We start from the raw sequence: 23,039 nt of genomic DNA, 5'->3' as shown, positions 1-23,039 counted from the left end.
AGAGGCTGCGTGCTGTTTGTGCCCCGCTCACCCCCGTATGCTGGGCCACCCACCTGCGGTAGGTGTGTGTTGGGGGGATCCTCAACCCCAGTCCTTGTCATGCATCTTGTCCCCACTCCTGCTGGCTTGGATGCACTGATGTGCTCGTCCCAACAGCCCCGTGATTTCTCTGTTATCTCTGATGCTTCGGGGCCATTTGACTCCCCAGGTCCCCTCCATGGAGGAGACAAGAGCAGGCTGGTGGGTGTGATGGGCTGTCTGCTCTGCTCTGCTTGGCTCTGCTCTGCCCTGCAGCAGGTACGTGGCTGGGGCTGGGCTCAGGTCTCCTGCGCAAGGGGAATTCCCTGGAGGCAATGGGAGTGATGGGGATGAGCTGTCTTGTCAGTGTGGGTGAGCACCAGTTGTGCCGGGAGGAGGCTGGAACAGTCGGTGCTTTGCAGAGCCGCGTGTCTGCAGCTCCACGTGCACCTGGGAGAGCTGCCTCCCTTCCTGGCCACAGCAGCAGCAGCTTTCCTCTGATCTCCCCCAAAGGCTGCATGGGCTGCAGAGGCGGCTGGATGTGTGCCCCAGCAAGCAATGGAGACTGACTGTGTGCTCCCTCCGCTGCCCCAGCGAAAAGCAGCGCGGGCTGGCCCTGCACGGGGCCAGGATTTGGTGGGAGGGCAGGCGGCTGGCCCACGGCCCAGGCAAAGGCAGTGCAATCTGGTGTTGAGACCGTGAGAAGGGTTCAGTCTCTTCCCTCCTCCTTTTCAAGGACCAAATTTGCTTGCACACAGGGGGATAGGTGGCAATTTGGAGGGTCCCCTATGGATACGTCTCCAGGGGATGGAGGTGGCTGAGTCACGCCTTTGGGAGCACCTTCTCTCCTTGTCCTTCTGTTGCAGGCCCCTGTGTTCACCATCAAAGTCTTCCCCTTCCCTTTGATGCGCTATTGACTCAAACTGGTATGCGGAGAGCTAATCCCTTTGGCACGGCTGGACGCAGCTAGCGTGGTGGCTGTCAGGGCGTCCCTGCTTGTGCAACCCGCTGGTGCAGGAGCCTTTGCTGAGCTGCCAGCTCCCATGCTCCCAGGGTGGTGTGATTCATGCCGGTTGTCTGGTGTTACCCAAATCTGCTCGGAAGCTGGGCAGAGGTGGGAGGAAAGCCTTGTCGAGGCCAGGATTGGCAAATGGTGTGCTTGTGGGCTCCTGCTGTAGCCCAAACCTCGCTCTGCTCCTGGCACTGAGCACAGGCAGTAGAGATGTTCTAGCTCTGCTGATGCTCTAAAATTGTATTTTACGTGTGTGTGTGTGTGTGTGTGTGTATATATCTAGTGTTGTAACCCACTGCTCTCAAGAAGAAGCTTTTGTGCTTGCAGAGAGGGGAGCTGGGCAGGGCAGGAGTGTTTCTTTGCTCTTGCTGCAGAATCAGCTGTGGGGGACGTTGTGGCTGCTCGAAGCTGGGGATGAGCGAAGAGGGGGAGGCTGGCAGCAGCCCGGTGCCAAGGCCTCCCCCAGAGCAGTGTGGAGGGAGCTGCACAGGTGGCCCAAGGAGAAGGGGATTAATGGGACAAGCATGATCCTGCCCAACTTATACTGGCCCCTGGGAGGCTGTGGAATGAGGGTGCTCAGTGGCAGGGTGCCCCCGTGTCCGTATCAGGCAGCAGCAGGCTGGAGTAGAGCGGAGCTGGGCCCAGCACCATGGGTGCCAGACCCCTGCTAGCTCACCACGTGCCCGCACTCCCCCCGCATTGCACAGCAGGCTGCGAGAAGGGCTGGCTGGAGCTCAGCAGCTGAGAGCAACCACGCAGGGGACTTGAAATGCGTCCACTTTCTCCACCAGCTCAGCGGTGAGGTCCCTGCCATTCCCAAGCACACCATGCCATCCTGGCTGGGCAGGACACTGGGTTGCAAAGCCACCGGAGCTGCCTGGTCCAAGCAGTGTGGTATTGGGCTTCCCGGTCTGCGTCCCCCTCATGCACAGCCCAAGTCCTCTCCTCGCCAGTCTTCTTCCTCTGCCCTGGGGTGAGGTTCCCTCCACTCACAGGTGATGGCGTAGCTGTGCTGGCTGCTCCCATGGCTGACGGTCTCTCTGCAGCAGGTGGCTTTATAAAAGGCACCAGATAAATCTCTCGCTCACATCTCCACCTCCCACAGCTCCCTGCTCCCCAAGCAGTGGAAGGGACTTGGGGAGGAAAGAACTGCCTTTCCCCTACCTCCATCCTGCCTCTTCCCCCACCTCCAGGGACCACAATGCTCCTGGCACCTTGTGGCACTGTGAAAGATGCCCGTGACCCGCAGGGACAGCTTTGGGCTGGCTCCCGACCATGGCACAGCTGCTCCTGGTTTCCATATAGGTTTCCACAAGAGAGTGTTTTTCCCAGCAGAGGTGGCAGTTTCCTTCACAGGGGCCGTAAAATCCTCCTCAGTTTGAGCATGGTTACCTGAGTTGAGGAAGAAGCAATCTGCCTGTAAATGTCTGACGTCCCACCGCTGTTGCAGCCTTGCTTAGAGGTGCCTGCCTTGGCCTTCAATGCCAAATGGGAGCTGCTGCTGCCGGGCTGGCTGTGCGTGGGCACAGCATGCTGTGGTCCTGGAGCTGGCAGGCAATAAGCAACCCAGGGGTACCCTTTGCGGGGAAGCTCAAGCCCTTCCCTAGGGCCAGCTGCTGCGGTGGCCCTCAGTCACGCAGGCAGCAGGGGCTAGAGTTGTCCCCATCTGCACGTATCTTTGTTAATTAATTGCAAGTGTGGGGGTTGCTCTGGGGACTATGAACAGCCGTCAGCAGCCCAGCTCAGAGCAGGGACCTCCTCTTCACTCTTTTCCTGAAACACTGTTTTCCTGAATGTGTGTGTGTCCATGCATGTATGTTAACTGAGAACCCTGGGGTGACTCCCTGCCTCTTTCCCACTTGTGAGCCACCTGGGTCTTCATCCCCTGCAGTTAGCCTGGCTTTTTCATAGAATCATAGAAAAGTTTTGGTCTTCTGTGCAGGCTCCTGCCCTGAAGGTGCTGAAGGAGGGGACCTTTAAAGGTCACCTAATCCAACCCCCCTGCAATAAGCAGGGACATCTTCAATTAGATCAGGCTGCTCAGAGCCCCATCCAACCTGACCTTGAACGTTTCCAGGGATGGGGCATCTACCACCTCTCTGGGCTACTTGTTCCCATGTTTGACCACCTTCATCATAAAAAACCTTCTTCCTTATATCTAGTCTGAATCTACCCTCTTTTAGTTTAAAACCATTACCCCTTGTCCTGTCACTACAGGCCCTGTTAAAAAGTCTGTCCCCATCTTTATTATAAGCCCCCTTTCCTGGCTCTCTGCTCTCTGTCATTGCCCACTAGCAGCCAGGCAGCTCCCTGCCCTGTGCTTGGGCTGGGCCTGGCCTGGGTAATCCTTTGTGCTGAGGAGAATTGATTTAAGCGTTATCAGAAAGCAAGGGTGCATGATGCAGAATGAGTGATGGACGCCTGCCATTGGGAGCTTGCAGCCCAATTAGCTCACATTTGCTCGGTGCTTTGCACACACAAAGTGCGGTGTGAGGAGCTAAGCACACTGTGTACACAGGGGGATATTGAAATACAAACCAAACATCGGTTAGAGCCAGCCTGCAGTGGCAGCTTAGTCAAATGTGGCAAAAAGGGCTGGAGGTGGAATGAATAAACTCTGCTCCGGTTCTTCCTTCCCAATTGCCGTGCGCTGGCTCCAGCAGCCGCTGGCTCGCACATGCGTGGAGGATGTGCTGGAGAAGAGCTGCTCTGTGCACAGTGTCTCCCACACGCCGGCCCAAACAAACCTCCCTGGCTGTAGAGCTCGCTGTAAGCACCGTTTGCTCTCGGTTGCCCGAGGTTTGGCTTTATTCTCACGCTGAGGAGCTTTGCAGTGAGTCAGTGCTGCCCCGCTTGTTCCACGGCGTCCCTCCAGGAGAAGGGGCTTGTGCAGGTGGCTGCTGTACTGCAGAGGAAGGCCACAAACGTTGTCCTGCAGAGAGCCCCTCTGGAGGCTGGGGGCTGGTACGCCTTCTCGTTCAAAAACCTCATACAAGGAGCTGAGTCTATCCCAATGCCAAAATGCGGCCACCCCGGGTCTGCACGGCAGTGCTGGGGAAGGAGGGGAGGGCAAGGAGCTGGGAGTGATGCGGCAGCCACTGCAGGGGGACATGGCGGGGGGGGTTTTGCTCTCAAATGCAGTGTTGGTTTCAGTTGAGTCCCTGGGGCAGCATGACCCTGTGCAAGGTTTCCCAAAGGTGGTGGCAACCTGCCACTCCTGAGAGCAGAAAAACTTGCTTGGCTTCTCAAAATGGGGTCACAGTCTCACCCTCCTGGTGGGTTATGTTGTTTAGATGGCCAGTGTTGGCAGGGCAGGTTGGGAGTGCTGGGTGAGGAGAGTGGGGAGGAGGACACACATTTTCTGTCCCGGGTACAGACGCCTCTTCCCTCATCCTGCTGCCCATGTGGTCCCTCACGGTGGGTTCCTGTGCCTCCCCACTATCCCTTTCTGTGGGAAGTTCCCAGAAGGCTGGGAGGACACATGAAACATTGGGGACGGGAGCAGCGGTGCCGAAGGCGGGCTGACCGCTGAGGGGAAGGGGCTGGCTGTGGGGGTTTGCATCCCCAGGGCCGGGGTGGGCTCATGGGCCAACCGCTCCCCTCCATCATCCTGCCCTGGCTGGCAGTGAGCCTGGAGGGCATTCATGCCCCTCCATGGGAGAGCAGTGCTAGAGCTTATGGGTGGGGAAGATTATGTTTATTTCCACCATCTTTAAGCAGGTTTATTTTACTCAGCCATGTGCTCACAGTCATTTTCTCATTGATCCCACTCACTCCCACATTCATACCCACCATCCTCATGAGCACCCCAGCACCTGTGGTCATTTGTGGGTGATATGAGAACAAGGGACACCAGCTGCCAAGTCCTCCTGACCTCTCTGGGTAATCATATCTTCATTGGCAATGACAAAACTAGTCTTTGAGCAGGTACCTTTTAGGAGTCATCAGTTGCTGCAGAGTGGTCCTTTGCCTCCGAACCTTACTGATCTCAGCCTCCGTAGCCCACCGGCCAGGTTGCCACCCATTATGTGGTTCTCCTTGTTTGGAAGATGCATCTGGTTTCTGGCAGACTAATGGGACAGGCTGGTATATTTCCCGTGTGAGGGAGCTGCTGTCCTACTTGTGATGGGACAGGGTCTTCTGCTGGTGGGTTGTCTGTGCTGTGGCCTTAGGAGGGCGTGGGCACAGCATTCACACCAGTGTCAGTCTTGGTGCTACCAATCTCTTCTCATCCAGCGCCTTGTCTCCCCAGCGGGGTCTGGCTCCAGTCTCTGTGGGTCACAGCCCCAGGGAGGTAGGCAGTGTCACGGTGGGGTTGGTCTTCTGTGCAGGCTCCTGCCCTGAAGATGCTGAAGGTGGTGCAAAAAGCCTTGTCCAGGGATGCCGCTGCCCCACACCCGCTTGCCCCACAGGCCACCAGCATCCTGACTCTCTCTTTGCTTTTTGGACCTGCAGGCCGTGACCCTAAGAGGGAAGGGTGAGGCAGAGCGAGGGAGAAATTCCTTGGACCCCCACAGGGTTTTGGAGGGCTGTGTCTGCGGTCCCATCCCCTCTGTGCTCGTCCCCCTCAGGGATGTATATGGCCTGTGGTGTGCCTGTTCTTCTGTGCACCGAGCTACAGGGACAGAGAGGTCACCATGGCCTTTGGTGCCAAAACTGCCTCTGGCGGTGTGTGTGCTGAGCTCAGCACAGGGTGTTGATGAGCCTTTTCCCAGCCCAAGGTCATTTGTTAGTCGTGCTGAGTCAGTGGCAGTGACTTGGGTTTCCTGGCCTCCCCGTCACTGCAGTCCCGCAAGGTCAGTCACTGCAGTCCCACAAGGTGGGACACTGAAGGTTCTCCTCCCTGCCCGGTCCTGGACACACCAGAGCATGAACCTGATCTTCCCACTACAGTGGTCCTCGTTTTCTCCTCCCACAGCCTGGCCACATCTTGTGAAGGAAGAAGGATGCAGAGGCAGTCAGGTAGCTGTGATGCTTGCTTTCTAGGAGACACAGTCTGGCTGCTCAGCCTGACTTTTCTGCGGGCTTCGCGTGGCCACAGGCAGCTCCATCAGCAGCCCTGTGCCCCAGCTGCCCACCTGCCAGCCGAAATGAGTAATCCCTTCCCTGCCAGAGCAGCATGCTGAGGCTGGGTGAGCGCAGGCATACCAAGAAGGCCCACTTAGTCATCTGAGCACTCCCAAGACTTTGTTTTGGTGTTTTGCAACTCCAGCTGTCCATGAATCCCCTAGTAAATGAGTTTGCTGGCAGGATGCTTCAAGGGAAAGATAAATTTTGAAAAATTGCATTTGCATAAAAGACATGCCTAATTTTTAATTGGAAATCTGATTCTCTGGATTAGTGCCCACCCAACTGGAGAGGAGAAGCATATGCTGGTGTATCAACAAAACAAACAGGGCACTGAATATTCAAGGCAAACCTTACACACTGGAAATGCTTCTTAGAAATTATCCAGCAAATCACTTTCAATGGCAGTGCTCATAGGTTCACTGTTCATTCACAGCCGTCACAAAGAGGAGAAAGAAGGATCGCCTTTCTCTATTGCTCTACTTGTTTTCTGACCCTATTTTAGCATCTTTCCTCTAAGTAAGACCTAGATTGGGTAGACCATGTATTGCAGTTTCTGTCTCTGTTATTGTTATGGCTTCATTTTTCCAAGCCGTAACCCTATCCACTCCTGTGTTTCTTGACTTGCCACTTGCTGTCACTTCTCCAGGACAGCGGCTGCGCCAAGGGACGCCTGTCCGTCGTTGGCATCTGGAGGCACTGCCTCATGCACAGCTAACGGGAAGCTCTCCCAACACCTTCTGGAGGTGAAGGTACCCACCTAGCTCTGTTATTCACAGCAATACTTCCTCCTCTGGCCCTTAAAGATTGGGAAAAGCACAATGGCAGTGGTGTAGCTGGGAACAGGAACTGGTCTGGCGATGCTGTGGGGTTACAGTCACAGTGCTGTCACCGGAGTATTGCAAAATGCTGAATTATCTCATAGTCTGGTGTGAAAATTTAGCTTAGGTGTTTTAACAGTGACTTTAAGTCTGACCTACAGTGTCTGTGTGATCTCTCACTCTGTATACCAAGTAACCTATCTCCTCCAGTTGGAGGGAGGTTGAACATGTCCTACAGGTCTGAGTTCAAGCTGTTCCTGGTACACAGGAGCAGAAATCTCCTCTTACAGTTTCTGCTGCATGTGCTGTTCCTAGAACATTTACGTGATTTACTTTTAGCTGTTTGTTCCCAATGGTTATTTTAATGGTAACGCTGCAGCTATATAATTTGCATAAGCCTTTCTAAAAGCAGCACCATAAAAGGTGAGATCAGCTGGAACAAACGGTCTAGAAAAGTGCTGGTTTGGGTATTTGGAGGTGGGTTTCCGTGCGTATCTGAGGGTGAAGGGACTAGAGAAAAGGCAGGAGAATGAGCTTGAGATTAGCTCCAGAGGAGCTGTGATATGCCGCAAGGGCTGCGTTACAGGCCTGAGCATGATGTGAGGGCCCCTTTGGGCAACGGAGTTGGAGGTGCCTGAGAGAGGGGACAGAGCTGGACAGGTGGCTTCAGGTGGCCTCTGCTCCTGAAATTGCTCTGTGCAGTAAGAGTCTGGCACTGAAACAGCAATGCTGGGTGGAGAGACAGGAACCAGTTGGGCTGGGTGGGTGAAGGCTTGCATTTGGGAGGCTTGTGGGCAGGAGAGCTTGGAGCAGGAGGTACTAACACCATCTCCAGGAGAAAGCTATTGCTTTTGGCCACGAGGAGCAAAATATCTGCTACTGGCGGAAGGGAACAGCAACAAGGACTTGGTAGGGAAAGACAACCCGTACCAATCCCTGTGAAAATCCCCCTCGCGCTGCCATCCTCTGGCAGGATGTTCCTCCTACGAGCGTGAAGACGGTGCCTAGAAACAAGCTGCAGGATCTTACTGCTGGGTATTGGAGTGGTGGTGGTGGGGAAAGGACTTGGAGGTTGCTAAGAGTCTCCTTGTTTATTTGCTGAAGGTCCAACAGCTCCCTGGGTCAGAGACACACTCTCCTTGTTAACAAAAAGGCAATGAATTATTTAGCAGCTGACAATGCCAGATGGCGATGGCTCTGCTGCTTACAGGAGGAGGGGAGGGAGGGAGACATGCACATGGAGAGAACAGATTGAGAGCATCTCCATAGGAAAGGGCTGACCCTGGCCAGAGGTCCCAGTGGCCCAGGTGGTTCCCCAGCCGCCTGGCGGCAAGCAGGAGGCAGGCGGTCCAGGGCAAACAGCTGCTGCTTGCCAGAGTGGCCCACTCATTTCCTACGGGTCTCCCCTTGTTGGAGTTTCCTCTTCAGGGGTTGTTATCGCGATGGGACCATGCTGGGCCTCGCAGTACAGGACTCCTAACCCTGGCTGGGAGGCAGACTATGACCGAGGACACTACAGGGAGGCTTTGCCAGCCCATTCCTCACTTCATACCTGGCTGCAGGGATGGTACTTCAGCCCGAAGTCTACTGGGATGCCCTTTGGAGTGGTATCAGCATATCTCAGGTGACCTGGCAGTTCTTTTGGGAGCCACACTAAGGGTCAGCTGTCCCAGCTTGGGCTGTGATGTCTCCGGACACCAGGGGCTGGCCAGATCTATATATATATATATATATATATATATGGCTAGGGATATGAGGAGAACTGAAGATGCTGTAGGCAGCATGGACAGATCTGTAGCAGACACTGAAGCCCATGCCCCAGGTGACACTGTACCACATGCACAGGGACTGCCATGGGTCTGTGTGTCATGGGGATCTTGATGCCTGTAGTTCAGTGGCTTCTGACATCCCTTCAAGGCATCTATGCAGGTAACCAGATGCCAGCCTAACCCTGGAGTGGGGTGAGCCTCAGGTTCTGCTGGGCTCATAGCCTTGGTCCATGCATCCCAGCCACTCTTTGGCTTCCAGTGGAGATTTCTCTTTAGGCTGGAATTTATGCTTCAGAAATGAAGAAAACAGCAAGTCACCATCTCTCTCTGTTTAATTTGGAAACTGCAGGCACCAAGAAGAGTTCTTAAGTTCTTCAACCCTCTTGAGAGCTTGGGTTGAAAATCCCTTGGGAATCCCTGGTGTCCACCTGATTGCATTTGTCAGGCTGTCAGAGCCTTTTTTTTTTTTTTTTAAATCAACTCTTGTGTTTGAAAACCTCCCTGTTCTTCAGTCTTTACTTTCCCTGAACGAGGAGGTCAAAGAGAGTCAGTGTCTCAGACGTGTAACCTCTGTCAGCTCCTGTCCCAGCACCCCCATCCTACCAGGTCTGCTCAGCTGTGGGGTGGGAAGTGTCTGGGCTCCTCAGAAGCTTTAGGACAGGACTAATCTCAAGCAGGAAGCTGCACGGTCTGAGAGAGGCTGAGGCTACAGCAGTGCACATAAAACCACATGCTACTGTAGTCTCCCATCTGTCACACTGACAGAGCAGAAGTAAATGTTTCCCAACAAAAGCAAATCCATGTAGAGCTCAGGAAGATCCCCTTTCTAAGCCAAGGTATTTTGTCCATGCTCTCTCTGTGCTCCCCAAGGACCTCTCAATCAGGTTGCCTTTGGTGTTGAAGAAGAGTTGATCCTGTTTGGTCTTGATGGGAAAGACCACCATAAACACTTTGCATCTCCAGGTTCCTGGAGATGCTGGCTGTCTTTGTTTGCAACTTCCTGAATTACTTAATTGGACCATGACTCCTTCTCCTCTTCCTCTGTCCTGCCCATGTGGGCTGTGAACATCCTACAGCAGGGATCAGCTGTCGCTGGGTGACTGCAGGCACTGCAGGAAGGTCCCAGTTGTGGCTGGAATGTACATAAAAAGGAGGAAGAGGAGTGAATGCCCAGTGGCTTGAATACAAAGCTCACAGGAGTACATGTTAATAAGCATGCTGAGGTTTCACGTGGCCTTTGCACTGGCCACAATATACTGGTTACAATGTACTGTGCTCAGCATGTTTGCAAGGCAAGGCACTCATATATAATTCCTTATAAACTTCAGGCAGGCCGGGTGTTCTTGTCAGGAGCAAAAGTCCCCAAGAATAGGGACGTAGAATAACTGCAGTTGGAAGGGCCCGCTTGGAGGTCATCTGATAAAAGGCCTTGCTCTGGACCCGGCCAACTTTAAAAATATATTTCGTTGCTCAAGGCATCCAAAGACAATGCTTCTTTGTCTATCTGTTCCCACACACACCAGTAACCTCAATCTTCCCCTAAGCAGGGTCTTCAGCCCTCTAGGTTTATCTACCTAGAAAGTACTAGACATCCTAAGTCAGGGCCTTTCAAAAGAGATGTTAGAGACCCAACCTGGCTGCCATTTTGAAAATCCCTCAACAACCTATTAATGGATCATCATGAGAGCACCCTGAAGACCCCGCACTGTCCCAGGGTGCCTGTCACGCTGGCAATGTGGTTGGTCTCACTATGGTCATAGCTGTCCTCCTTTGAAGGCCACACAGCTCTCCAGGCACCAGGAGCAGCTGACTAAAGGTGCTGGGGGAGCTCCAAGGCACGGAGGCATGGCAGGTGCACGAGGAGAAGAGACTCTGGCCCTGTTGTCGCCACCCTGTGTTTGTTAGTGTTTGCTGTGCTGGTTCCCTCTCCTCCTGTCCTTCTGGTGAGCACGGCAGCCATTCAGCCCTGTCTTGGCACACAGATCTGTGGCATCCCCATGAGTAACAGCTGTGCTGGCTGCTGTAGGATGCTTGTTCTCAGGGGTCCCAGGCAATGCACGTTTGGAGAGGATCCTCTCCTACCTAAAGCATGTCAGTAGGAAAGGTTTTGGAAACAAGCCACAGTCTTGGCCATTAATGGCCTTTAAGTATTTCATACCAGTGAGGACTGTAGCCTGCAGTATCAGCTCCTGGGGAAGTGGAGGGAAGCCTGGCATTTAGGGTTTTGAGAAGCTGATTCTTCTGAAGACATCAAGATACCTTGTAAGGATCAATTCTGCTCTGGTGGAAAGGTGGAAGGGAGGTCCCATGACTCCTGAGTCACACAGGTCGTGATGCTGGAGAAGGGAGGGCTTAGGGATGTTCCACATGCAGTAGATATCTGGCCGTGGGGAGCGAAGCCAGCGTAGCCCCAGCAGCCCAGTTGTTAACATCATCATTGCTCTTACTCTCAGAAATTCAAGTGAATGCTTTAGCCTCTTGTTCCTGCCTGCTGACCACACCAGGGTGGCCATGACTCAACCCAGCTTCCAGGACTGAGGGGCAGAGGTGGTGAGAGACCTGTCTCAGGTATGATGGAGACAACCAAATAGCATGGGGTTTAATGGGGTGGGGAAAGGGTATGAGGTAGCTGCGAGATCTCTTCAGCAACACCCCCCGCCCTGTGTCCCACAGTCCCTCCCTGGGAGACACTGGGACTGGGGAAACTCCAAAGTCACCAGTCAGTCCTCTTCCCTCCCTGCCCTTAGTGAGCTCCTTGGACCTCGCTGGAGGGCCTGAAAGAGCCACGGCCCCTTTTCAGGCACAGGCTTTTCCATCCTCACCCCTGCCCCTGTGTTGCAGGCTGAGGCCCCACGACGGCACCGATGGAGAGCATGTACTCGGTGGAGCCAGCACCTGACGGTGCTGGCCCCACCTCTCTGGACGTGCTCAGCTTCCTGGACGCCCTGGTGAACAGCACAGAGGAGCAATGCTTCAGCGCCCGCTCCCGCAGCACCGTCCTGGAAGGGCTGCCGTTCGGTGGCGTGCCCACCGTGCTCGCCATCAACTTCATCCTCTGGCTGGTGAGCGGGCCAGGAGGGTGCCATGCCTACAGGCACCGCAGCCCCCGGCTGTGCTGTCAGAGACTGGCTGTGAGCGTGGTGGCACAGGGGGTGGGTGCGTGTATTATGGGTGTGCTGACAGCCACACGTGAGTGCGGCCTGTGTGCTCGTGCACCCGGCTAACTTGGAGGAACGGGGGTGAGTGTGGGGACCAAGAGCTTTGCCCACATCATGGTGGGCAGCAGGTGGCACTTGGGCAGCAGTGGCGAGATCGCAGAGCAGGAGCAGTTTGGCTTGAGGCAAGAGTTTTGCACGAGCTTGGGCTCATGAGTGAGGAAACAGAAGGGAGGCGTGTGAGGAGACCCCACGGGGCAAGACCCTGTGGCAAACCCTTCACCTCTCCTCTTCCCTCTTCTTCCAGCTTCTCCTCCTGGTCTTCTCCTGCCTTCGGAAAGCAGCTTGGGACTATGGGCGCCTGGCGCTGCTGATGGACAATGATAGGTGAGGAGGATGCGAGGCCACCGCGGGTGATGGCTCCAGCCTCTCCAAGAGGGCTGGCAGGAGGGCTGGCACTGCAGGGTGGCCCACAGAGAAGCTCAGCAGGTGTTCTTGTCCCTCCTTCCCGCTGGGAATGGCCTGGCTGCCCTTGCCCATGGAGGCACAGGCACCATCTGCCGCAGGGAGAGGGAAAGGCCAGGCCAGCTTTGATTTCCTCTTGCAGGCACCATCTGGTGACGGTGCTTTCAGTGCCAGGGAGGGCACTGTCCTGGGAAGGACAGAGGCCCAAGAGCTGCTTTCAAGTGGGGACCGAGCCGCTGCCTTTCCCCCTGCCACTCTCTCGGAATGAGTAGGAGGAGGGAGGCACACAGCAATAACGCTGTTCCTCATGTCACCAAGGTGGTTTGCCTGGCCCATCTTTTGGGCTAGGTGCAGAATCCCACAAAAAATACCAGTGTCCTGGTGAAAGTAGAGCCCAGACCAGATTTCCGGGCAGGCTGTGCTGCCCACAGCTGCCTGTTTGCCAGAGCATGGCGTGCCCAGGACAGCAAAGCATCTCTCTTTGTGCAAGTGGGTGCACAAGGAGGGGTCTCTGCAAGGCTGGGCAGCCTGCAGGAGCAAACTCTGTAAAAGGCTCTCTCCTGCCTTCTCCCGTCTCCAGCTCATCTTGGCCTCGGGCTCTGGAGCTGAGACTGGCAATGGACAGGTGATGTTTCCCTTCACCAGGGAGATCAAAGGGGCAATCAAGACTTAAAATGCAAGCTCTGATTACATTCCTTTTTACTGCAATACCATTTGAGAGGGCTGACACCAGTGGAATAGAAAAAAATCTGGTTCAGCAGTCCCTTGTCTTGGAGCTAAGGCCAATTCCCCATGAGCCACCGCAATGTGGGCCAGGGCCACAGAGAAGCTGCGAGGACTTGTTGGTGCGGAGGCAGCAAGATGCAGCCACTGCCCTGAGCCCAGCAGTAGTCACTGGTCCAGCCCCAGTGCGGACTGCGGGGAGAGGGGAGGTATTTTCCAGGCTGCTCTCCTAGGAGAAGCTTCTCCGAGGATGCTCATACTCTTCCATCTGCTGCTTCTTTCCTGCCTCACCCCTCTGCTCCACCCTCCGCTCCACCCCTCACTGCAAAGTTTGACGTCGCTTTTCTATGGAGAGCAGAGCGAGAAGGAGAAGTCCCCATCGGAGAGCAGCCCCCTGGATGCCGACAACAAGGACGTGGTGAGTGCTGGTGGCTGGTGTCTGTGGTAGCGGGAGCCCAGGCTGGGCTCGTCCTGGGCCAGCCCACCCTGCTCTTCACTAGAAGCCCAGGTCAGAAGTTAGGTGGGAGAAATTAACCCCCCCAGTGCAGGGTTTCCTGCTTAACACCCCTTTAGCAGCTGGATGTTCCTGGGAAAGCTGGAGGGTTTCTTTGTCCTGGCTTGTTCTGAGGCATCTACCTTGAGCAGCAGCTTGGAGGGGATGCTCCTGCCAGGGAGAGCATCTCCCAGCTGCATGGCCATCCCTGCCAGCTGCGGGGACCTAGTCGGATACATGGCCAGGGCCTTGCTGCACACCTTTCTGGTCCCGGCAGGACAGAGTCCCCTGGATTGCACCTCCACCTCTGCTGGCATGGTGGGTTGCGGGGGTTTTAAAGTCATCTTTTGTTTCTCTCTACCACACCAGGCACAAAGTAGGCTTTGCTGGAAACAAGCACAGATGGACACGTTTTGCTATCTCATTCTGGTTTTTGGCAGCAAAAGCTCAAAAATCAGTCCCTGGTGTGACTATGAAAAAATGACATGACTTATTAAAAAAAAAAAACTAGGCAGGAAAGGTAAAGAATCAAAATCCTTGCAGGTGGCAGGAGGCCTGTTTAAAGGCTCAGTAGCGGATGCTCTGGGCAAATGCATATTGCTCATCAAAAAATAAGTGAGAAAGACCACAGGGAAAGCCAGCACAGCTAAAGAGCAGATTAAGGGAGATTATTAGAAGAAAGAAGACATCCTTTTAAAAGTCAAGCTGTTCCCAAATGAGGAAAATCCAAACTCTGCAAGGTTAGATGTAAAATACACTAAGGCAGGGAGAAGAGTGCTTTTAAGGAGAAATTTGTAGTGAGCATAAAAGCAAGTACTGGATTTTTCTTCACACATCAGGAACAGGAAACCTGCCAGAGGGTTTGTAGGACTGATAGATGTTGAAGATAGAAAACGCTTGCTGGAGAATGCGAGAATGTGGCAGGAGAGCTAAATAAAGTTTTGGTGCCTGTATCCAGGGAGGAGGAGCTTGACCAAATTCCTGCCCAGGAGCCCTTCTCTGTGGGGAAGCACCAGAGCATCCCTCCAGCAGCAGGGTTGGAGGATGAGTTTGCAATAAAAGCAGCCTGACAAATTCCTGTTACTATCACAAATTCCCAGGAGCAGGCACGGGATTTCTCACACCCTGAGATGAATAGCCAAGCTATTGATTGCAATGTGCAACTCTCTCCTGCACATGGGGATCCTAGAGTTGGAAATCAGCTGATAAATGCTGTTTTTTCCAAAGGGTTTCTGGAAAACCCAAGAAATTACAGCCCAGGGAGCTTGCAGTCTGCACGGACAACCTCCTAGACATGGTTCTCCAGAGCAGAGCCCCACCACGGGGCACAGGAGAGAAATCAGCCCAGCTGTTCTAAGGGGGTGTCCAGCCCCCATGGGGCTGTTGCAGGGGTGCAGCAATGTCCGTGCCTCCAAAGCCTCCTGCTGCGGTCGCCAGATGAAGCTGAGCTGTGGCATAGGAGGGAAGGTCCTCGCATGGCTAAAGCCAGGTGATGTAGAGGAGGAAGAAGCTGCCAGCTCTCACGGGGGAGGGTAAGGGAATACCACAGGCGGCTGCCTGGGGTCCCTCCTGTCCTAGGTCAGCATAAACCCTCCGGAAAGGGGTGAAGGGGAAGGGCCGGATAGCTGAGTGTTATTCGGTACAGCCATGGCCGGGAGGACTGCAGAGGGACCTTCAACTTGCATGAACTCTGGTGTCGGTAAAACGAAAAATAAAGCGTAGGGCAGAAAACCCCTAATACTGCATATGCAGTGACAGGGAACGAGCTCTTACACAAGCGCTTACCCTGCGGCAGTGCCAGCTCAGCGCTCGTTAGTGGTCAAAAAAGCACATTGCATGTTAGGGACTGTCAGGGAAGGGGCAGAGTGGAGAGCTGCGGGAAGCCAGGAGCCTGTGTTACAGAGAAGCCCCGTGTTTCCTGCTCCTCCCGAGGCAGCTGCCTTTGCCACCGCTGCGGCCAAGCCACTGGGCTGAGCATCGCCGGGCTGCCTCGGGCGCTGCCTCCATTTGCTCAGCCCCCCGGCCCCAGGCACTGCACCTCCTCCACTAGTGTCCACAGCACATGTCGTGCCCCGACTCCTCACCAGGGAGGTGGGGGTGGTTGCTCCCGGCTCATCCCGACTCTCTTCCCTTCCAGGGATTCTGCTCCTGGCTCATTTCCATCTACCAGATGAAGTAAGTGTGTGTCCTCGGCATCATGGCCGTGCCCCGCTGCTGCGCACCCCTGGGTAGCCGGTGGCCACAGGTGGTGGCCCATCACCCAGAGCTGCTGGGACCAGCAGCAGAGGAGAGCCCTCTTAAAACACCCCCCCTCAGAGAGAGAGCAGAGAGCTCACCTCTGCACTTCCTTCCTGGCCCCTGGACCTTGTCCCAGAGAAAAGGGTTTCGACCTCTTCTGGTAGGAGCCGGCCCTGTAATGGGATGGCAGCCTGAGAGCTGCTTGTGTCCCTCATTCCCTCTGTGCCCAAATCCTGTGCCACAGGCAGGATGCCATGAGTTTGTGTGGGTTGTGTGAGGCCGGAGCAGCCAGTGTCCCCAGGGCGGGAGGTGGTGGGGTGGCACCACCAGCGCTCACCTCTGCCCGCCTCTCCCCCAGGGACGAGGAGATTCAAAGCAAGTGTGGGATCGATGCCACCACCTACCTCTCCTTCCAGCGTCACCTCCTGGTCCTGCTGATGCTGGTCTGCGTGCTCTCCGTGGCTGTCATCCTACCTGTCAACTTCTCGGGGGACCTCCTCGGTAGGTGCTTCCCCAGTCATGGGATGGCTCAGCAGTGTGGTGCAAGCTTCCCCAGCCTCAGGGCGAGCACCCTGCCACCTGTACAGAGGGCAGAAGAACCCCTCCGTCAGGACCCCCCATGTGAACAGGAACACACCATCAGCTGTGGGACAGAGGAACAAAAGGGGCAGGGAGCTTCAGGGCAGCAGGGGCTTGGGGGGCACCTGGGAGATGGAAAAGGAGGGAGCAAAGACCAGAGCCACTAATGCTGCAAACATGGACATGCATGAGGTTCCCTTAACCTCCTGCTTCTCCTCTTCCCCTGCAGGACACAACCCCACCCACTTTGGCCGGACAACCATCGCCAACATCCCGACGCAGTACGTGGCTCCCGCATCCTGGGGGGCTGTGGGTGCTGCCGCTGTGGTGGGCACTGCTGGGAGCACCCAGACATGGTGCTCAACACATGCCAGGGACAGGGACAGGTCCATGTGAGGAGCACACTACTGGTGGTAGCGCCCGTGTCTGTCTGCACCACATGCGAGCACAGTGGTGGTGCCTGGCACGCTGGCATTGCTCGCTGCACCCCACTGCCGGCAGAAGTACTCTTGGGGGTGCTGGGCGGCCTCATTTCTGTAGTATCTCAGCCACCACCCTGGATGCTGCCCCTCTTGTCCCTGGGTTGGGGGTCTGGCAGCTGGCTCAGGAAGGTCCCGCTGGGCGGTGGGGGTGGCCATGGGTGAGATACTGAGCGCCAGGCTGGTCTGCATGCCACACACCCACAGCAGCGCTCACTGATCCCCTCTTCCCCTCCCCCAGGGACCGTCTGCTGTGGCTGCACAGCATCTTCGCCCTCATCTATTTCATCCTCGCCATCCTCTGCATGGCTCACCACTCCGTCCATCTGGAATACCGAGAGAATGAGAAGGTGAGCAACCACTCCTCCTCCAAGCCTGCCTTGTTCAGTGCTGATGGACAACTTTGTGCTTTGCGGAAAGGATGGTCCCAGTAGGTAGGGAGAGCTTTAGAAACAGCCTGGGATGGGGCAGGCAGGGAAAGATATGGCTGGCTTTCTCCAGCTTCTGGAGAAAACCTGGCAGCCTGGAGGCATACCTCTCTCTCCTGCTGCCTTGTCTCTTGAGATTGAAGCTCTGTTGTGTCCATCTGTCTGGGAGGTGGCAGTGTCTGGCTATGCCCCTGGGGTCTGGGAGCAGGCATTGAGGAGGTCTGTGCTGACCAGTCTCTGGGGTGGCAGTCAGTGCCCTGACTTGCTTCTGCCTTGCCAGCGGCTGGGCGAGCAGGGTGGCAGCAAGACGTCCCACAGACCCCCTGCCCACCCACCGCACTCTGCCTCTTCTCCTCCCCCAGGTCGCCCGGACACTGATGGTTACCCACATCCCCAAAGAGATCACAGACCCTTCCCTTATCATCAAGCATTTCCAGTGAGTAGTGGTGTGCCGCAGCCTCACTCGGCAGCTGGCAGGCAGGTGGCAGGGGCTGTCCCCGTCCCCCAGCTCCTGGTGCCACTGTGTCCCTGTGCCCACAGCGAGGCTTATCCCAGCTGCACCGTCACCAATGTCCAGTTCTGCTTTGACGTGCGCAAGCTGATGAAGCTGGATGCGGAGAGGTGAGTGTGTGCAGTTCCCTGTTGCCTCTGTGGGTGGGTGCACTGCTCCTGCCCACTATGTCGAGGGACCCAGTCTGTCTGTCTGCCGCTGCCCGAATGACCCTGGCCCCTATTGGCTTCCCGGCAGGCGCAAGGCAATGAAGGGGCGGCTTTACTTCACCACCAAGGCGCAGAAAGAGGGGAAGATCATGATCAAAACCCACCCCTGTGCCCGTATCTTCTGCTGCCGCTTCTGTGGCTTTGAGCAGGTAGGAGTGTGCGGGCAGGGCTGCAGGCAGCACATCCCCACCGCGGGCAAGGCAGAGCATGGCAGCTTGCCCATGCCTCAGCCCGCCGAGCGCAGCAGAGCCCCGGCTGCTCCCGCAGGTGGACGCAGAGCAGTACTACGGGGAGCTGGAGGAGAAGCTCACGGATGAGTTCAATGCTGAGCGCAACCGCATCACACTCAAGCGGCTTGACATGGCCTTCGTCACCTTCCAGGATGAGCGGATGACGGCTGTGTGAGTGCCCTTCATGCAACGGGCACGGGGATGTCCTCCAGCCAGGCGATGGGTCTGTCTCCTCAGTGCCTCTGCCATCTGCGGAGATGGCTGCTCTGTTGGGCTGTGGGAGGGGTCTCACAAGAAGTGTGGGGGTCGTCCTGAGCCCTTGGTCTAGAGCTGACCCCTGTCTCCCTCCTCCCACAGGATTTTGAAGGACTACAGCCACATCCGCTGCCGCAAGCACCCCCAGCAGTCCTCTGTCACCACCGTGGTCAAGTCACACCACTGGGGCGTTCGCTATGCCCCTGCACCCAGCGATATCATCTGGTGAACCCCCATAGTGGGAGGGAGAGAGGAAGCAGGGCAAGCAGCCGTGGGGAACCTGTGCCCCTACCTATAGGGAGCCCATGCCCATAGCTATAGGGAGCCCATGTATCTGTAGGGAACCTGTGGCCATATCCATAGGGTGCTTTCACAGGGTGGCAAGGGCTGAGAATCCCTCCTGTGGCCGTAGCAGAAGTCAGCAGGCGTGACTGGGCTGATCACCTCACAGGTGGCCGGGCTCCCCCAGGTGAGGTTTGGGGTGATGGCCAGGCTCCTATTTCTCCAGCCTGACTCCAAAGCCTCCTGGTGGTAGAGACCCCATGCAGCCATTCTCTGGTCCTGGGGGCTCTGCAGGTGTCAGTGCCGCAGTGCAGGGAGGGGGTGAGGGTGGGTTCAGAGCAATGGCTGCCAGGATGGTTGGTGCAGGTATGGGAGGCAGAGCTTCGGGGAGCCAGGCTGGGAGGCCCCAGACACATGGCTTTTCCTCCACACCATGTCCGAGTCGTGCTTTCCTCTCACAGGGAGAATTTATCGGTCCGTGGCACATCCTGGTGGGTGCGATTCATCCTCCTTAATATCTGCCTCTTCGTCCTTCTCTTCTTCCTCACCACACCAGCCATCATTGTCAACACTATGGACATGTTCAACGTGACACACCCTGTGGAGAGCCTCAAGGTAGTCCCTGGGGCCCTGTGCCAGCTTTCCCAAAGGGTCTCCATTTCCAGGCTTGTCCATGACAGGGGGAGGGCACTGGCTCTACACTAGGCCAAGAAGACAAGCCATCACTGGTTTGGATGTTGATGAAAGGCAAGGAGTGGTCATGCCCCTGCTTGCCATCCATCCCCTTCTTGTTGTTTCCAGTGGCAGAGCCCTGGAGCACCTGTGCAAACCTGAGCTTTGGTGCTGGTGTCCATGGGGGAGGGCAGGTTGGTGTCCATGCAAGAGGAGAGGGGTGGGAAGAGCTCCAGGAGCTTTTAGGAGCTGCTAGCAGTGCATCTCCTTCCTGCTTATTGACCTGCAAGCTGTTGGGCAGACACTGGGGCTCAGAGCATGCCCGTGGTGCCTTTGGCTGGCCTCAAGCTCTTATCTCCTGAAACAAATGCCCCTTCTCAGGAAGGGGGTGCCCCAGCCCACCTGTTGCAGACACCATCCTGTGCCAGGAGGCCTGGGGAGCTGCCTCCAGCATGGCTGAGCTCCAGCGGGCTCCTGAGGGGGTGTCTGGCATCTCTCCTCCTGCAGAACCCCATCATCACCCAGTTCTTCCCCACACTGCTGCTCTGGGCCTTCTCCGTCTTCCTGCCTTTCCTTGTCTACTACTCGGCATTCTTTGAGTCGCACTGGACGAGGTAATGGGGCTGGCCCCCGAGCTACCCCAGGGCTGCGGTAGTTGGGAGGAACCTCAGTAGGACTCATGGGACCCAACCTGCAGGGAGGCAGGCAGTGCAGTGGAAGACCCCCACAGAGCCCCATGGGTGTTGCCCTCCATGGAAAGAGCCCCAAGCCCATGCCCAAAGGAGCCATTTCCTTGCCATAGCCCTTAACGCTTCCAGGCTGCTGACAAAGGCACGTAGAGCTGGTTTTAAGATGGGTCTGAAGAAGTTTGTGAAAGGGGTGGTATGATGGTGGACTGGCCATGGCCCTGACTCAGGCAGCACATCCCAGCTGTGCTCCCAGCCCTCCAAGGTGGAGGCATGGGTTCAGGGTGCTTGAAGTCTAGCAGAGTAAGCTCTGCCTAGCTCCTACAACGTGCTCTCTGTCTTGACCCTCCACTGGCTTCAACCCCTGTCAACCCCTTTGCCTGGTCTGCTGAGTCCTTGCAGGAGCTTTGTGACCACCTCCCTTCCTTCTCCTGGGGAAATGGGGGCTCCTGAACCTCTTGTAGATATCCAGCTGCCTCTTGTTGGGCGTCTACACCAGAAGGGATGGTAAGAGAGTGCAGGGATGAAGGAGGTGAGAGGCTGGGAGGAAAAGAGCTTTCACTACAACAGATTCCTCATGGTCACTACCCCTAGCCTGGGAGAAGCTTTGCAAGGCCCCAGGAGATGCATAGATCAAATGCACGTGACTTCCTGGGGCTGGGAGTATCTCCTTGGTGAGGAGCGAGACCCAGCCCAGCCTCTCTCCCCACTGGCTGCTCTGTCTTGGAAAAGTGCAACGTTCTCCTCTTGCCTCCCGTCTCCGCAGGTCGAGTGAAAATCAGCTCACCATGCACAAGTGCTTCTTCTTCCTAGTGTTCATGGTCATCATTCTGCCCTCGCTGGGGCTGAGCAGGTATGGACCATGCTGCCGTGCTCCTCTCCCTGCTCCCCGGCAGCTGCAGTTGCACCCAGGCCCCTTGCCTCCCACAAGCCACAGGGCTAAAGGCCCACAGCCACTGAACCATAGCTGTCTGTGGGGAGGAAAACACTTGCTCTTTAGCCATGCTGAGCTGCTCCCAGATGGTCATGGACAGAAAGCTTCCCTGTGGCAGACAGGGGGAGTGGAGCAGCTTGCCAGGCTGCCACGGCTGACCTGAGGGTGCTGGTGATGCCCTGCTTGGGGTCATCCCTTCAGCAGACCCTGAAAGGAGCAGGTCAGGTATCTGTGTAGCTCCAGCTGTGGCAATCCTGACCATCTGGGAGGCAAGCACCCATGCCACAGTGGTCCCATGCGGCAGAAGGGTCTGCTCTGGTGGTGTAGGGTCCAGAGGGTCTCGCCCACCCAGGGCAGGGGGAAGCACGCGCTCACTGTGCCCTCATATTGCTCTGCAGCTGCCCCTCTTTCTGAGCTGCTCCTCTTCTCCCCCTTCCAGCCTGGACCTTTTTTTCCGCTGGCTCTTCGACACTCACTTTCTGGACGAGGCTGATATCAAGTTCCAGTGAGTAACAGGGAGTTCCCAAACCTCCTGGGCAAGCAGGAGCATCCAACGCCAGCCCCTGCCAGCTCTCCTAGGTCCCTGCCCAAGCATCCTCTCACCTTCTGTGTCCCTGGGGCAGGTGTGTTTTCCTCCCGGACAACGGTGCTTTCTTCGTCAACTATGTGGTCACCTCCAGCCTGATTGGGACAGCCATGGAGCTGCTGCGCATCCCGGGCCTCCTTGTCTACACCGCCCGCCTCTGCTTTGCCAAGTCTGAGCCCGAGCGGCTCCACGTCAAGCGGGTATGTGGCCCTGGTCACCTCTGAGCCTATGCGACCCCCAGAACAGCAGGGACGTGCTCGCTGGAAACTCAGGCCGTCCCAGTCCTATGGGGAGGCTTCTGGAGACTTCTTCAGGCCTTGTGGGGGCTAATGGGGGGAGGCAGTCATGTCGGCCAGGGTGCAAAGGCAAGTGCAGCCTTTGCAGTGGCAGAGGCAGTAATGACACTTTGGTTGTGCCCCAGAGCCAAGCCTACCAGTTCCAGTTTGGACTGGAGTATGCCTGGACCTGCTGCATCTTCTCCGTTGTCATGACATACAGCATCACCTGCCCCATCATCGTCCCCTTCGGTAAGTACGATCCCATGCCCATGGTCCCGCTGCCCCTGGCCATACCAAGAACAGCCTATCCCAGCCACCAGCAGCAGCGTGGGAGCGCAAGCTTTCTACATGGTATGGGAGGGCACCCTTGGGCATCATCCCCCAGGCCTGCCCTGCTGTCCCTTTGACCTGTCTGTCCCTGTTGTCCTCCCACCACAAATGGCTTCTCTCCTCCCACCAGGGTTGCTCTACATGCTGCTCAAGCACATGGTTGACCGATACAACATTTACTATGTGTACATCCCCACCAAGCTGAACCAGCGCCTCCACGTCGCCGCCATCAGCCAGGTTGTGGTGGCCCCCATCCTCTGCATGTTCTGGCTGCTCTTCTTCTCCGTCCTGCGCCTCGGTAGGGAGAGCTTGGGACTTCCCCCGCCACTGCTGAGGGTCACATCTAATGCTTGGGGGGATAAGCCACTGGTGTCAACCCCCCTGAATTAGGCATGGCACAGAGGGTGGAAAGGGGGATGGGAAGGGGGAAGGTGTGATGGAGACCTGGCAGATGAGGAGGCTGTCAGCTAGTGTTGTGGGAGGGGGGTTGAGAGCTTGTAAGACCCAAAGCAGGCACCAGCCTGGGGCTCAGCTGGACATGCAGCAGGTACTTGGAGGCTCATGTGCTGCCCCAGTGTCTCTGTGCTCTAGGTCCCACCCGCCCTGTCACCCTCTTCACCTTTGTGGTCCTCCTCTCCTGCATTGTCTTCTCCTTCTTTGGCCTCTGCCTGAAGAAGCTGCAGCCACGGAAACCCTCCAGCTACCAGGTGAGCGCAGGCAGCCGCCTATCCCATTCCCTTGCCCCGCTGTGTCCCCTCCTTGCCTCTCCGGGGTGTGTTTGCTGTAATGAGTCAGGTGGCACCTGGCTGGCCCCCAGCA

At 56.3% G+C, this 23,039-nt stretch overlaps 1 protein-coding gene across 3 annotated transcripts in view; it reads left to right on the top strand.

The window, feature by feature from the left end:
* Window positions 1-23,039, top strand: part of TMEM63C (transmembrane protein 63C) — a 35,343-nt gene that overhangs the window by 9,988 nt on the left and 2,316 nt on the right. For 2 of the 3 annotated variants that reach the window (XM_049825680.1, XM_049825681.1), the window contains exons 2-22: window positions 11,141-11,255; window positions 11,529-11,749; window positions 12,150-12,229; window positions 13,361-13,448; window positions 15,661-15,698; window positions 16,120-16,262; window positions 16,570-16,621; window positions 17,061-17,169; window positions 17,610-17,683; window positions 17,788-17,868; window positions 17,996-18,116; window positions 18,235-18,368; window positions 18,555-18,677; window positions 19,196-19,349; window positions 19,914-20,020; window positions 20,859-20,945; window positions 21,466-21,531; window positions 21,650-21,812; window positions 22,034-22,139; window positions 22,351-22,518; window positions 22,812-22,927. In XM_049825680.1, coding sequence (XP_049681637.1) covers window positions 11,552-11,749; window positions 12,150-12,229; window positions 13,361-13,448; window positions 15,661-15,698; window positions 16,120-16,262; window positions 16,570-16,621; window positions 17,061-17,169; window positions 17,610-17,683; window positions 17,788-17,868; window positions 17,996-18,116; window positions 18,235-18,368; window positions 18,555-18,677; window positions 19,196-19,349; window positions 19,914-20,020; window positions 20,859-20,945; window positions 21,466-21,531; window positions 21,650-21,812; window positions 22,034-22,139; window positions 22,351-22,518; window positions 22,812-22,927 — 2,208 coding nt within the window. In that variant the 5' untranslated portion in view covers window positions 11,141-11,255; window positions 11,529-11,551. The remainder of the gene's footprint in view (window positions 1-11,140; window positions 11,256-11,528; window positions 11,750-12,149; window positions 12,230-13,360; window positions 13,449-15,660; window positions 15,699-16,119; window positions 16,263-16,569; window positions 16,622-17,060; window positions 17,170-17,609; window positions 17,684-17,787; window positions 17,869-17,995; window positions 18,117-18,234; window positions 18,369-18,554; window positions 18,678-19,195; window positions 19,350-19,913; window positions 20,021-20,858; window positions 20,946-21,465; window positions 21,532-21,649; window positions 21,813-22,033; window positions 22,140-22,350; window positions 22,519-22,811; window positions 22,928-23,039) is intronic. The other variant, XM_049825682.1, reaches the window with a different exon arrangement.

This window comes from Accipiter gentilis, chromosome 22, assembly GCF_929443795.1.
Source record: "Accipiter gentilis chromosome 22, bAccGen1.1, whole genome shotgun sequence".
Lineage (NCBI taxonomy): Eukaryota > Metazoa > Chordata > Aves > Accipitriformes > Accipitridae > Astur > Astur gentilis.
This window is presented reverse-complemented; position numbering and strand designations above follow the sequence as displayed.